Below are 13008 nucleotides of genomic sequence, written 5' to 3'. Positions count from 1 at the left end.
TCTTATCATTTCGAATTTGGTAGATTGAGATTTCTTGAGATCCAATATGGATACATCTAGACATGTCTTTATGGTGGATCTCCTCGAAAGAAATGCAGCAAAAAGGCATGGTGTTATTACATGTATGGCTGCTGGAAATGACGTAATTGTACTGGGAACAAGCAAAGGATGGGTTATTCGACACGATTTTGGAGCGGGGGACTCTTTCGGTTTGTTCTTCTATCAATATTTTCAAAGGGTTTACTTTCTCTATTTTATCTAATGCAGTTTGTTTGATTATAATTGTTTTCATCACGTAATTTATACATTTGGAGGCATAAAACTCGCACATCTTGCCTGCGCCCTTTGATACGTATATTTTGAAATGAGGCATAAGACCTATCGGCTTTTTAAACTTGAATCAGGAAGGTGTGTTGACCTTCCGACAATGCATATCTGTGGAGAAGACAACTAAATTTTCCCTGTTTTTTTTTCAATCGCAGATCTTGATCTTTCCTCTGGTAAAACTGGAGAGCAATCTGTGCACAGAATCTTTGTTGATCCAGGAGGCAGCCACTGCATAGCTGTAGTTTTCAGTGGTGGAGACGTCGAAACATACTATACACATGCCAAATGGAGCAAGCCTCGGATTATAAACAAATTGAAAGGTCTTGTCGTAAATGCTGTTGCTTGGAACAGACAGCAGATAACAGAAGGTGATTATGTATAAGTGGTGCTTTGCTTGTTCTTATGTAGTTCAAGTTTGAACAACCTACTTATTCTTATGTATCGTTTGAATTGTCCAAGCTCAGCTTCTACACGAGAAATTATTCTTGGAACAGATAACGGTCAACTATATGAAATTGCTGTTGATGAGAAGGATAAAAAGGAGAAGTATATAAATTTCTTATATGAACTATCAGAACTTCCTCAAGCATTCATGGATTTGCAGGTACTAATGAAGTTTAGGGTGATCAGTTTTTTTCTCATTTGTCAGTCTTAGCCTCTTGAAGCCCAAAGCATGTCATGTGTAGTATTTGCAAGGTGCCAACTCGCGAAGTGAGAATTATAGGAAGACTGAATTCCTCGTCATGTTTTTCGTAATAGCTTTGATTTCCTCGAATTTGAGTTGTATATTCTTTTCGATCATTTCTCACTCCTTGTTTTTTCTTATTGTGAGTAACCTTACATCTCAAGGTGCTCGGAGAAGGTAAGTCTGCAATTGTAGAAATATGAGGAATTTCAATACAAAAATGTTAATGAAGAAACAAGATTAGGTTACATTGGGCCCATTAGTCTTTCATTGGGTTAAAAGTGTGGGTTCTTATTGCTTTACATTAGTTCTTACCATTTCTACTTGAACTGTCTTTGTTGCTGGTCTCATATTCTGCTTATCTTCAGATGGAGATATCTTCCCTTGGTAATGCAACTAGATACTATGTGATGGCTGTCACTCCTACACGACTTTACTCTTTCACCGGCATGGGATCATTGGAAGTAAGTGTAGTGCTTTTGCAAGTATTAAAGTTCCTGTAAATTCGATAATATATGAGAAGAGGTTTTGTATGTTAATAACTTGTCCATTATGAAATATATTTTGGTCCTTCTTCACAAATTTGGGTTTTCCGACGTTCTATGATATTCTTTTGATGATTTAAAACTTCATTAATCAATGGCATGCATATCCATTGTTTAAATTCTTTTTTATATTGTTCATAAATGTTCCTCACTCACATTGCTAACTCCATAAACGTTTAGTCATCTCCTTCTTTTCAAGAAATTTTTGTTTTTGCTTAGTATTATTTTTATTGACTTTTGTGATTTGGTAGACTGTTTTTGCAAGTTACTCAGATAAAGCAGTGCATTTTATGGAACTTCCAGGAGAAATACCAAATAGGTGAGTTGTATATTGAAGTTATGAACTATTTGTGCCAGAAACCTTCTATGCGCGACCATTTTTTGAAATACATCCATCTGTTATACTTGCAGCGAATTGCATTTCCTTATCAAGCAACGTAGAGCTGTACATTTTGCCTGGCTCTCTGGGGCAGGGATCTACCATGGTGACCTAAATTTTGGAGCACAACATAGGTAAATCATCATTACTAATTGTTTTTTCTTGATACCCTTGCGGAAGTCTGTACTCTGTAGGGTGCTAGGTACTTCATATTGACACGTTTAATGCATGTACTCTTGCTTTCCTCAAGATTCCATTGGTATTTTTGTTATTCTCTTGAGTAGTTCGCCCAATGGAGATGCAAATTTTGTGGAGAACAAGGCATTGTTGGCCTACTCAAAATTAAGCGAAGGCGGGGAAGCTGTAAAACCTAGATCACTTGCTGTATCAGAATTCCATTATTTGCTTCTGATTGGAGATAAAGTCAAGGTGTGAGCAAACCACTATTTGTTTTTTATATTCTGCTGGTTAGTAAATTATATGAATGGTTTACGAACAAAGAAGTTCAAACAAGTTGATTGATTTATTGCTCGAGATGTTTAAGAGATATTTACATTTTACAGTTAAGTTGTTACACACTTACACTACACCACGCCAAAGAAAGGTTCATTTGCCGGAACTCAAATTTTCTTGCATAAACTAATCCTCTTAGGGCATAAGAAATATATTTTATAAATAGATGGATTGTTTCCATTGGCCCAGGTGCTTGAAAGAGATGTTGTTCTAAGAACAAAGACTAACCGCTTGATGCTCTTTACTTCGAAATTGACTAGATTTTAAAAGTTACTAAGTTTCTGCTAGATTAAGATCTGCTTTATGCATACTATTGAAACCACACTTCCTAGTCACGATCCTTTGTCTGGTAGCAGGTAATCTTTTTCTTTAACACACTTTTTATTAGTCATTGACTTGAAAGTTGAAAGGTTCAACAGAATTAGCTTCAAAAGAGATAATTGGATTGTAGGTTGTTAACAGAATCAGCGAACATATTGTGGAGGAACTGCAGTTTGATCACGCAACAGAATCAGTTTCAAAAGGGATAATTGGATTGTGCAGTGATGCAACTGCTGGTTTGTTCTATGCTTATGATCAGAACTCGATATTCCAGGTGCATGACTGGTGGTGACTTCTTGATTTTCTCTTTCGTTCTACATTAAAGTTTCAGGCTTCTGAGCTAAGGAGTAGTGCAGGTATCTGTGCACGATGAAGGCCGAGATATGTGGCAGGTGTATCTGGACATGAAGGACTATGCTGCAGCTTTAGCAAATTGCAGGGACCCCTTCCAGAGAGACCAAGTATATCTGGTTCAGGTCGGACAATAAAAACCCATTTGCATATATTTGATTCAGAAATCTCTTCATCAAAATCTCATTACCCATTATTTAAATGTATAATGCTCATTATGAACAACAATTCTTTTGCAGGCAGAAACTGCTTTCTCAGCAAAAGATTTTTACAGAGCGGCGTCGTTTTATTCGAAGGTAAGATATTTTTTCTTTAGCTAGGTTTAGGATTAGAAAATTATCATTTAAGCTACGTCTTCGGTCAGTCAACTCTAGTAATCTGATTGTCTTGAATTGAGGTTAAAATATGAAACTTTGATGAACGCATTAGCAGATTCTCTAGTTATCAGGTTACTTTCAAGATAGCGTAAGTTGTTCATCATGTTTGGTAGTAAGAAAAGTTATATTACTTTGGATTTAAGCATCTAAATTAAAATCCTTTTATACTTCGCGGACGGTTTTAGACTGTTTAGTAACTGACATAAATTCTTCCTGCAGATTAACTACTTATTATCATTTGAGGAGATAACTTTGAAGTTTATAAGTATCAGCGAGCAGGTAGATGTTTGCTCTCTTCTGTGCTTTAATAGCTGACTTCTGAATCTTGGGGTTAATCTTGAAAATTGATTGGGTTTTTACGGAATCTGGACCTGATTTGTTATTGTTTATATTCCATGTATTTTCACTTGAAAGTTGAAACTTTTGTCAAATGCACTATTAGTTTCGTTTTTAAGGTATGTCTTGCTGCTTGCAAGTGTAAGAGAACAAAACTGAGCTCGTTAGACGCATTGCCTAATGCATGCTTAAGTGTTTTCCTTGCAGGATGCTCTGAGGACCTTCTTGTTGCGGAAACTTGACAATCTGAAAAAGGATGATAAATGCCAAATAACTATGATTTCCACATGGGCTACCGAACTGTACTTGGACAAGGTTGTGACCAAATCTATTCTCTTTTTAAGACTGAGATTTCTGAATTAAGTATATTGCACTCTGGCATCTAGGTCCTGTAAGCAGCACGGGCCACTAGTTTTTACTTTTTGTTTGACGCTCAAATCTGCGTACCTGAGTGGTCCCTACTAACAACTAACAAACATACTAGTATACTCTATCCTGCTGCTTCTACCACGTTAGTTGGAAGATTGCGGACTTTTATTGAATTGTGTGAGCTAATGAATATCAAATTACGAAGATGGATTGCTTACTCGCAAACATATTTTTGTCATTATTATTTATGAGGTCAGTAAAAGATATGCTTTATTCCATAACATGCTTCCTCTATTTCCTATATCTTTTCATAAATAATCATGATGCTTTTTGTGCATATCACATAGGATCTTTTTCCTTGGTTGCCTGCCCCATAGGTGATACTTTTATTACCAGGCACCTTGGTGTATGAGTGTTTCTTGAAAATGCCTTTGACCACATAGGCCGTGTCGTATACTCGGATACGCATGTTGGGCCTTTGGATACTCTTGTGGGAAACTCAGTCACTTCGATGGGTATAAAAGTGTAAGATTTAGTACATCTTGTGTGTATAATACTTGCAGCCTACATGCAGACGTGTTAAGAGCAAAAATCTTTTGTATACTACTAGGATCTAATAACAGTAGTCGATCTAGAAGTAAAAGAAAATATAAACATCATAAGACAAGAAAATGTGTATTCTCATGTCGATGGTTCTCTCGTGGTGCAAGATACTGATGATAGTTGGACTGACATACAAGGCCCAGAGGTTATCGTTGTCTCACAAACTGATTAATTTCCATAATAAGGAACAATGATAAGTACACACATAGTTCGTACTTCTTACCTCTATTTCAAAGCTAAGGTTGCTTTGGAGGGTGTTGTCTTTCAAAGTTTGTTAATTCCGAATTTTATGTTTCTAACTTTGTAGATCAACCGATTGTTGTTGGAGGACGACACAGCTTCAGATAACCACAACTCAGAATACCAATCCATCATACAGGAGTTTCGTGCTTTTCTTGGAGATAGCAAGGATGTGCTGGATGAGGCAACAACAATGAGTCTATTAGAAAGGTGAGCAAATCTGCAGATATTTTCGTTGTATTTATTGAATTATGATATTTTTTTGTTCATGCAGTTGTTTTGCTCATGCTGTCTGTTTATACACTTAGTTATGTTATTCATATATTTTAGAGATTAGTTGCGGTCCATGAACGTTTTAGCAGTTTGGGTTGAACCTTTTTCATGGACTTTGGATTACCTTAGTAAATATCATGTTCATTGTTTGCCTTAGTAAACATTGGGGAAACATTTAATTTACGATCTACCGTGCTCATTTACATTTGAGATTTGGTAGTCCATCAGTTTGCTTCTCCACTCCTTTTAGGGTTGCCGTGGGCTATTTGAGAACACTTCAGACCTACAAGGTCGGTTTTAATCTTCAAATTATACGACTTCAAGCCATCATCTTATCTTACTACATATTTGTCTTATTAGCATATTTTCTTTGTCAAGTTTTCTTCTATTTAGCATTCGTTGAGTTACATAAGAATGGTTCACTTTCAACATGCTTCTTTTTTTGGCATTATATGCATATATATACATCAGTACATATGTAAACAATCATTTGCTTATAGTTCGAAACTCTTGCAGCTATGGTAGGGTTGATGAACTAGTCTATTTTGCTAGCCTAAAGGAGCACTATGAGATTGTGGTTCACCATTACATTCAGGTATTTAATCTATCTGCGTAGGACTGTAAGCACACCAATTTTATAAAATAATCATCGAAGACTAGCTGAACGTTTGGTCATAGACTATCAAGTTCCATCCAAATCTATAATGGCTCTGAATGCTTCCCTCAATTACTTGCCTAGTCCACATCAGATGATGTTGGAGGTGATATCTTCTTGCATTTTGTTGATGATAATGGTACTCGACTACTCGTAACAAGTAAAATGTGGAATGCTGTCTTTTGTGCAATTCTCTTAAGAACCACATAATCTGGTTGAAAATCTCCGTGGGCTATTTTTTTCTTCACTTTTTTTTTAATTTTTTTATTTTATTTTCATTAGACTGTAATCTGTATTAGCTTGCTTAGTTATTCTTATTTCTTATTGCCTTTAGGGTAATCACTCTGCTTATCACACTTCTAGCTACTTTAAAATGAAAAATATGATTTGGCCAGATTTAAATTTTGGGTTGTCGGTCATCTCTGAAGTCCATTGTTAGTTTCTTCGAGTACATAATAGCTTGCTTAGTTTTTCTTATTGCTGATAGTCTTTAGGAATAACATGACTGGCGTAAAGAGATGACATTTGAAACTGAAACTATCTCTTGGTTTTCTTAACATGTATGCATATCTTAACTGAAAGTGAGCTCTTAATTCATTTATATAACCTGGTTTTCTGAGTATATAGCATATCAATTGTAAATAATGGTTATGTGATACTAGAGCACATTATCGAGCTTTTAGTTTCTTATTAACCACAGACCAGAATGTTGTTCAAACCTATTACCCAGTGGCCACACTATGGAAGCTTAGTAAAAGTGAACCCCAGTTGGAGAATGAATTTCTTGCATTTCAAATTTCTAGAATTGCATGTTAGGCTCTACCATGTATACTTGTATCCATACGTGAATATCATTTCTCTTGCTTGTGCATGTCATAAGGTGAAAGAAATGTGTTACTTGTACTGTATTAGTAGTTGATATGTCACTAGTATATAGCATATTAGCATCATTGTATATAATGATGACAGTAAAAGATGTTAGAGATTAGAGTACTTAATATTGGTCAATTGTGGAGAGAATGTGTAGATTTGAAGTGAAACAGTTTTTAATAATATCAACCGATACCTTATCTTTCACTCTGAATTTCGTTAAGCAAGGAGAAGCAAAGAAAGCATTGGAAGTTCTTCAGAAACCTGCGGTTCCTGTAGAGTTGCAGGTATTATTAACATGCAAGATTCTCTTTTTCAATTGATTTTTTTCTATCTATGCCTTTGCTCGTTTTCTGCCTCTTATTCTTTGCCCTCATTGGTTACTCTTCGTCTTCTTGGTTTCATTTCAAGCAACTTGAATCATATAGTTTGCATTAAGGAATTGATTCACACTTATGTTGACTTTTGTCATCACTGCAGTACAAATTCGCTCCCGACCTAATCATGCTTGATGCATATGAAACTGTCGAATCATGGATGATTACAAGCAACCTTAATCCGAGGAGATTGATTCCTGCAATGATGCGTTATTCAAGTGAACCTCATGCAAAGTAATGAGTACTACATTTGTTTATATATTCCGTAGTCCGTACTATGTCTTTTGAAGGAGCTGAGGAGACTGCCTCGCATCCCATTATGTACTGGTCTGGAGAAAAATGTATATAGATTGGCGCTCTTAGATTTCTGGTGTGATCTTCAAACTTGTCATACTTTCCTAACTAACAAAATTGTCTGATAAGAAGCCTTTGCACCAACCGTACTTAAGGTCTGACATTAGCCTTTAAATTGGTGAACTTCCTTTACTTGGTTATGTGTCTTCATAAATCTTTTAGATCACCACTTTTTTTAGGTAAAAGTAAATTTCCTGGACCTTTTTCCAATGACATTCTGTTAACTGAGCTTCCAACTATTTGCATGTTTATTATTTTTGGCTTTGCAACTGTTTATAGTAGTAAGCTGTAACTTTGCCTGAACATCCCTCTCCCGATATCTGTGTTAAACAATAGTCTTCCATTTAACTGATTCTCTCAATAATTTTGCCTGCAGAAATGAAACACACGAAGTCATCAAATATCTAGAATACTGTGTCCACCGTTTGCTTAATGAGGATACTGGGGTGCACAATTTATTGCTCTCGTTGTATGCTAAGCAGGTTGAGTGTGGACATCTTAATTACTTTTTTTCCCTTTGAAATAACTACTGTAAGATCTAACTTATTTTAGTACATTTCATGCTGGCACAAGCATTTGTATATTATGTATTAACTCGCACAAATTTCTTTCTGCTTTATCTACATGCTTCATCTACTTAGGTTTAGGTTTAGGTAGGTGTAAGTTTGATGACATAATGTCTTCTTCCTGAGAGCCTTGTTCAGGCTGTATAGCTAGTAATGATATGTTTGAGGTTTCTGCTTTTACAGAACTAGTGTACTTTTTGGCTTCACTTCTACCTTGTTATGCTGTAATACTAACAATCTTATGATTTTAAAAAATAATCAGGAGGATGACAGTGCACTTTTACGTTTCCTACAATGCAAGTTTGGCAAAGGACAAGCTAATGGTCCTGATTTCTTCTATGATCCCAAGTACGCGTTGCGCCTTTGCCTTAAGGAAAAAAGGATGCGTGCCTGCATCCACATATACAGCATGATGTCGATGCATGAAGAAGCTGTTGCTCTTGCTCTTCAGGTGAAAATAATATTATTTTACTGCCTTCCCATGCATTTTGAGCAGAACAGGACTATCCTTATCAAATATCCCTGTACTTGTAATGGGATATTATACAATTTTAACAACAGTTGCAAACTTGAAGCAACCTTGCATTAGTTGTCTGCATTGGGACAGAGATGGCGAGGCAAGATTTTATCTCCATTATTGTGAAATCAGTCCATTGATGTTCTTAACCCAGAGAAGCATTAAACTACCTGGTCTTTGTTCATAGGTTTATTGTTCATTAAATTTGTAAAATACACATTATTTCATAATAGTACTAGTTCCGTTGAAATTGTTGGACTAGTCCAGCCACAAAGGGATTCTCTACGCTCTGGCGTGGGGTCCATGTGTAGCATGCTCCTTATTCTTTATTTCTAACCATTGTTGGTTTTGGTGCACTAGGTAGACCCAGAGCTAGCCATGGCTGAAGCAGATAAAGTTGAAGATGATGAAGATTTGAGGAAGAAGCTATGGCTTATGGTTGCAAAGCATGTCATTAAGCAGGAGAAGGGAACTAAAAGAGAGAATATACGCAAGGCAATAGCATTTCTTAAAGAAACAGATGGGCTCTTAAAGATTGAAGACATATTACCATTCTTTCCTGACTTCGCTTTGATTGATGATTTCAAGGTAAAGTTACACAAACTTCTAAGCATCAAATGAGCAATCGGTTTTCATTCTTGCAGTTTCTAACGCCTAGTTATGCCAAGCAAATGGTAATTTTCTTCTTCAAAGACTCAACAACCAATGAACTTCTACTCCTACCAACCGTGCTTCTCTCTTGAATCTGGATGTTTGGTCCACCACTGGCTTTCAAGTACCAATACGAGCATAGCAACCATACTTCGACTTCACTTCACTTAGCTCTACCCTGTCTGAGTCATTAGGGTTAGACATGCCAACCAACAGAAGTCATCAGTCATCTCTAGGGCATCACTTAATTACATTACGTACCCGATACGCAGAATTTCAAGCCAGCCTCTATATAATTGTGTTGACATTTCGTACCTCTATTTTATTGCATGATCAGCTCTAATGAGCATTATCGTCTGCAATTTCTGTTTCAGTTCCATGATTTTTCTCCAATATTTAGTTCCTCTGGTACGTCAGATACATTTACGTAATTGTGTTATCTGTTGCGACCTATTAATTTTAGGCATTACATTTTTTTAACAATGTTTTAGGAAGCAATTTGTTCATCACTAGAGGACTACAACAAACAAATTGAACAACTGAAGCAGGAGATGAATGATGCAACTCATGGTGCAGACAACATAAGAAACGATATTAGTGCTCTTGCTCAAAGATATTCTGTTATTGAAAGTGACGAGGGGTGTGGGGTAACAATCTTCCTCAATTATCTTCTTCAGCTAGATTCAAATAAGGTTGAAATGACCCACGACTTGGAAATTCACAAACTAATATCTTTTTGTTATCAGGTATGTAAAAGGCAAATATTAACTGTAGGAGGGGTGCAACGGACTGCAAGAGGTTATACCTCAGCTGGAGCAATGGCTCCATTTTACGTCTTCCCTTGTGGACATTCGTTCCATGCAGAATGTCTGATTGCCCATGTTACCAAGTGTAGTAACGAAAAACAAGTAAGTTTTCATTAACATTTTTTCACGTAGCTGTGCTTGAGTATTAGAAAGCTGGCAAATGCTGGTGTATATTCTTGTGCAAGATTTTTATTTATTCATTTTCAATTGATTAACATTATTCTTTTTTATAGAAGTAACGTTCTTGTGTGAGCCTAGATTAGACAGTTGGATTAATCTTGTTGTCTTATGATGTTTCAGGCAGAGGACATATTGGAGCTGCAGAAGCAGCTCAGCCTGCTAGGTGGTGAAGCCGCAAAAGATTCACATGGCACAGTTACCGATGAGGATTCTATTACCAGTATGACCCCAGAAGATGAGGTTAACCTATCAATTTTCTTCTAAACATCACTTTTCTTTTATCAGAACATGTTACTTCGTTATGCGTTTTATTAATTGGTATGTCTGAAGCAAACTCACAAATGCAATATTTCTTTTCGAATGGCAGCTCCGTTCGAAGCTGGATGATGCCATTGCTAGTGAATGTCCATTTTGTGGTGATCTAATGATCCGAGAGATTTCCTTGCCGTTTATCCTTCCTGGGGAGCCGAACTTAAATTCGTGGGAAATAAATCCATCACAATACCTTTCAGGTCAGAGGAGCCTCTCCTTAGCTATATAAGCTCCTTTCCTTCTTCTATTTCCCTCTCTTGGTTTCTTGTATGTGTGTGGTGTGTGGTTCTCCTTTCCATTTTCTTCTCCATCTTATTTATGTTGTAATATACAACTTGCATTCTTTTGGTTGTACCATTAGCCGTACATTTTGTTTACGAGGTTTGTATTGAAACTGAAACCCGGAAAACTATGGAATCAAAATTTGCATAATCAATTTCTGAATATGACGTAGATATGTGTTCTTAATCCCCAAGTAGTTAAAAGTGAAGTATCTTAGATAAGGGTTTCAGAACTACCACGAGTTTGACTACACAATGTTCTTGATGAACTAGAAGAATTAAGATGCTCCATCATGAGTTGTCCAGAAAACTAAGTCATCTAGAAAACTCAACGGAACGAAGAAATTGCTCGAAACAATAAGTAATTGATGTGAAGTGTTGATTAATATTTTGTCACTTATCCAGTTTAGGAACGAGGATGACGTTAGTCGTGGGCCATGATCACATTAAATAGATACTAACTAGTTTTAACTGTAAATCTTACTATGAAAATCAGGAAAAGATACAGATATCAGGTATAGTGAGTAACCTCTATTTGATCTTCCAAACTCGACAAACTGTCTTTTACTCTAATTAAGAAAGAAAACAGAAAAAAGCGAAACCAGTACTTCTCAAAGCAATTATTATTCAGAAATAGCCCATGCCTATTGACCATAGGCATGGCATGGGAAAAGTTCGATTGTGACAGATATGAACGAATACCCTAACCAAATAAATTCTCTATATATATACTAAGAATTGTCTCTTAATACTTTTTCTCCATGACCAAATCAGTATAGCTTAGTTATGAGAGTATGGGTCGGAAACATAACTTTTATTACAAATTAAAAACCCTAACAACCAAACGTACAACGAACAATTGTTGGATAATATAATTGAAAACGGCCGCTTTATAAATATTCAACTTTGCTAACTGCATTACCTCTGATTCTTCGAGGTTTCGACGTCTGTCTTGTCCTTAAAACCATCTTTTTCAAAAGCATTTACAGCAGTTTCAATCTACCTCTGCCATGAAAGTTGAAGTGATTTAATTCCATCTTCCTACTTCATAAACACTGTCAGAACTGCTAAGGAATCCATGCATGTACGCATATTAAGTCTTTCATGTTTTCTTCATACTAAGATATGAAGCGATGGAATCTTATCCATGTACTCAAATTGTTTGTTATAATTGTGTTTGGTTTCTGATCTATTTACCCAACATGTGCACATTGTCGCATTCTTTTGCCATTTTTGTTTTGGGCTTTAAATTTACGTTTCTTTGGTTGTTCTGTTGAATGTGAGCTATTTTAAAATGGGAACAGTAAGATGACGCTCACGGGAATAAAAACGAGGTCTAAGTTGTCAACATCAGAAACCACCCACGATACAGGCACACGAATAAATACGTACATACCTGTATATATATATATATATGAAAGACTTGATGCATGAGTTGATTAGTTGCTTTTGGTCTGTATTGATGATATAAACTATTGTTGAAATTCCTGTGTAGTGTCAAATTTAGCTCAACTGTTTGGACTAGCAGACATTGTATTTTCTTTGAAGTTATAATGTTTCTGGTTGAAGTAGGAAAAATTAATAGTAGACAAATGTAGAGAGAGAAAGCTAGAGAGAGAGAGAGAGAGAGAAACAATGGGTTGATGTTGAAATCTACCAGTCTTGAACCTTTTCCATTAATTAGGTACAGCTAAAGTATAGATCTTCATTTAATTGGGCAACAATTGCAAGCCACAAGAAGTAGATTGGGAGATGGTTTTAATTGTATATTGAATCATGTTATCAAGAAATAAACCATTGAATTTCTTTGTCAAAGTTAGTTGTTAAGTCACCCAATAACAACACCTACATTTTGTCCGAATTTGATTTGTCTTATTTAGATTTGGGGTATTTTTTTTTATGTGAAATCAAATTTATTTGATGTCCTACATTTTATCCGAATTTGATTTTTTATTTAGATTTCGGGTACTATAGTTATTTTATGTCTAACTCAAAATTTATTTGATGTCCGATTCAATACATTAAAAATGAGACGAATTTTATCCATTCAGATGAATCAAGTATACGAGTGAAACAAAGAAAAAAGATTCTAAAATCAAGTTTAGTCAAACGATCCATAT

At 35.8% G+C, this 13008-nt stretch overlaps 1 protein-coding gene across 1 annotated transcript; it reads left to right on the top strand.

The window, feature by feature from the left end:
* LOC147568422 (vacuolar sorting protein 18-like) lies at positions 1–11064 on the top strand. The gene is made up of 23 exons (XM_086654861.1): positions 1–209; positions 483–695; positions 792–931; positions 1381–1476; positions 1809–1876; positions 1969–2070; positions 2221–2365; positions 2901–3044; positions 3127–3246; positions 3361–3417; positions 3718–3777; positions 4042–4149; positions 5114–5256; positions 5836–5914; positions 7069–7131; positions 7325–7455; positions 7952–8057; positions 8404–8592; positions 9019–9246; positions 9801–9956; positions 10056–10217; positions 10416–10535; positions 10663–11064. The coding sequence occupies exons 1-23, from the start codon at positions 47–49 to the stop codon at positions 10834–10836; spliced, it is 2967 nt and encodes a 988-aa protein (XP_086510987.1). The 5' UTR covers positions 1–46; the 3' UTR covers positions 10837–11064.
* Positions 11065–13008: the final 1944 nt, after the last annotated feature.

Source organism: Eschscholzia californica, unplaced genomic scaffold, assembly GCF_041429995.1.
Source record: "Eschscholzia californica isolate CP2 unplaced genomic scaffold, dmEscCali1.0.p SCAF_1, whole genome shotgun sequence".
In the NCBI taxonomy this organism is placed as follows: Eukaryota; Viridiplantae; Streptophyta; class Magnoliopsida; order Ranunculales; family Papaveraceae; genus Eschscholzia; species Eschscholzia californica.
The sequence above is the reverse complement of the archived record's forward strand: the minus strand, read 5'-3'. Positions and strand labels throughout refer to the sequence as shown.

Excerpts from the sequence above, each read along its gene's own strand:
- LOC147568422 (XM_086654861.1), top strand. The coding sequence starts at position 47 with ATGGATACATCTAGACATGTCTTTATGGTGGATCTCCTCGAAAGAAAT. Across the intron at positions 2,366-2,900 it reads TGATTGGAGATAAAGTCAAG|GTTGTTAACAGAATCAGCGA; the intron begins GTGTGAGCAAAC and ends ATTGGATTGTAG. Across the intron at positions 7,132-7,324 it reads CGGTTCCTGTAGAGTTGCAG|TACAAATTCGCTCCCGACCT; the intron begins GTATTATTAACA and ends TCATCACTGCAG.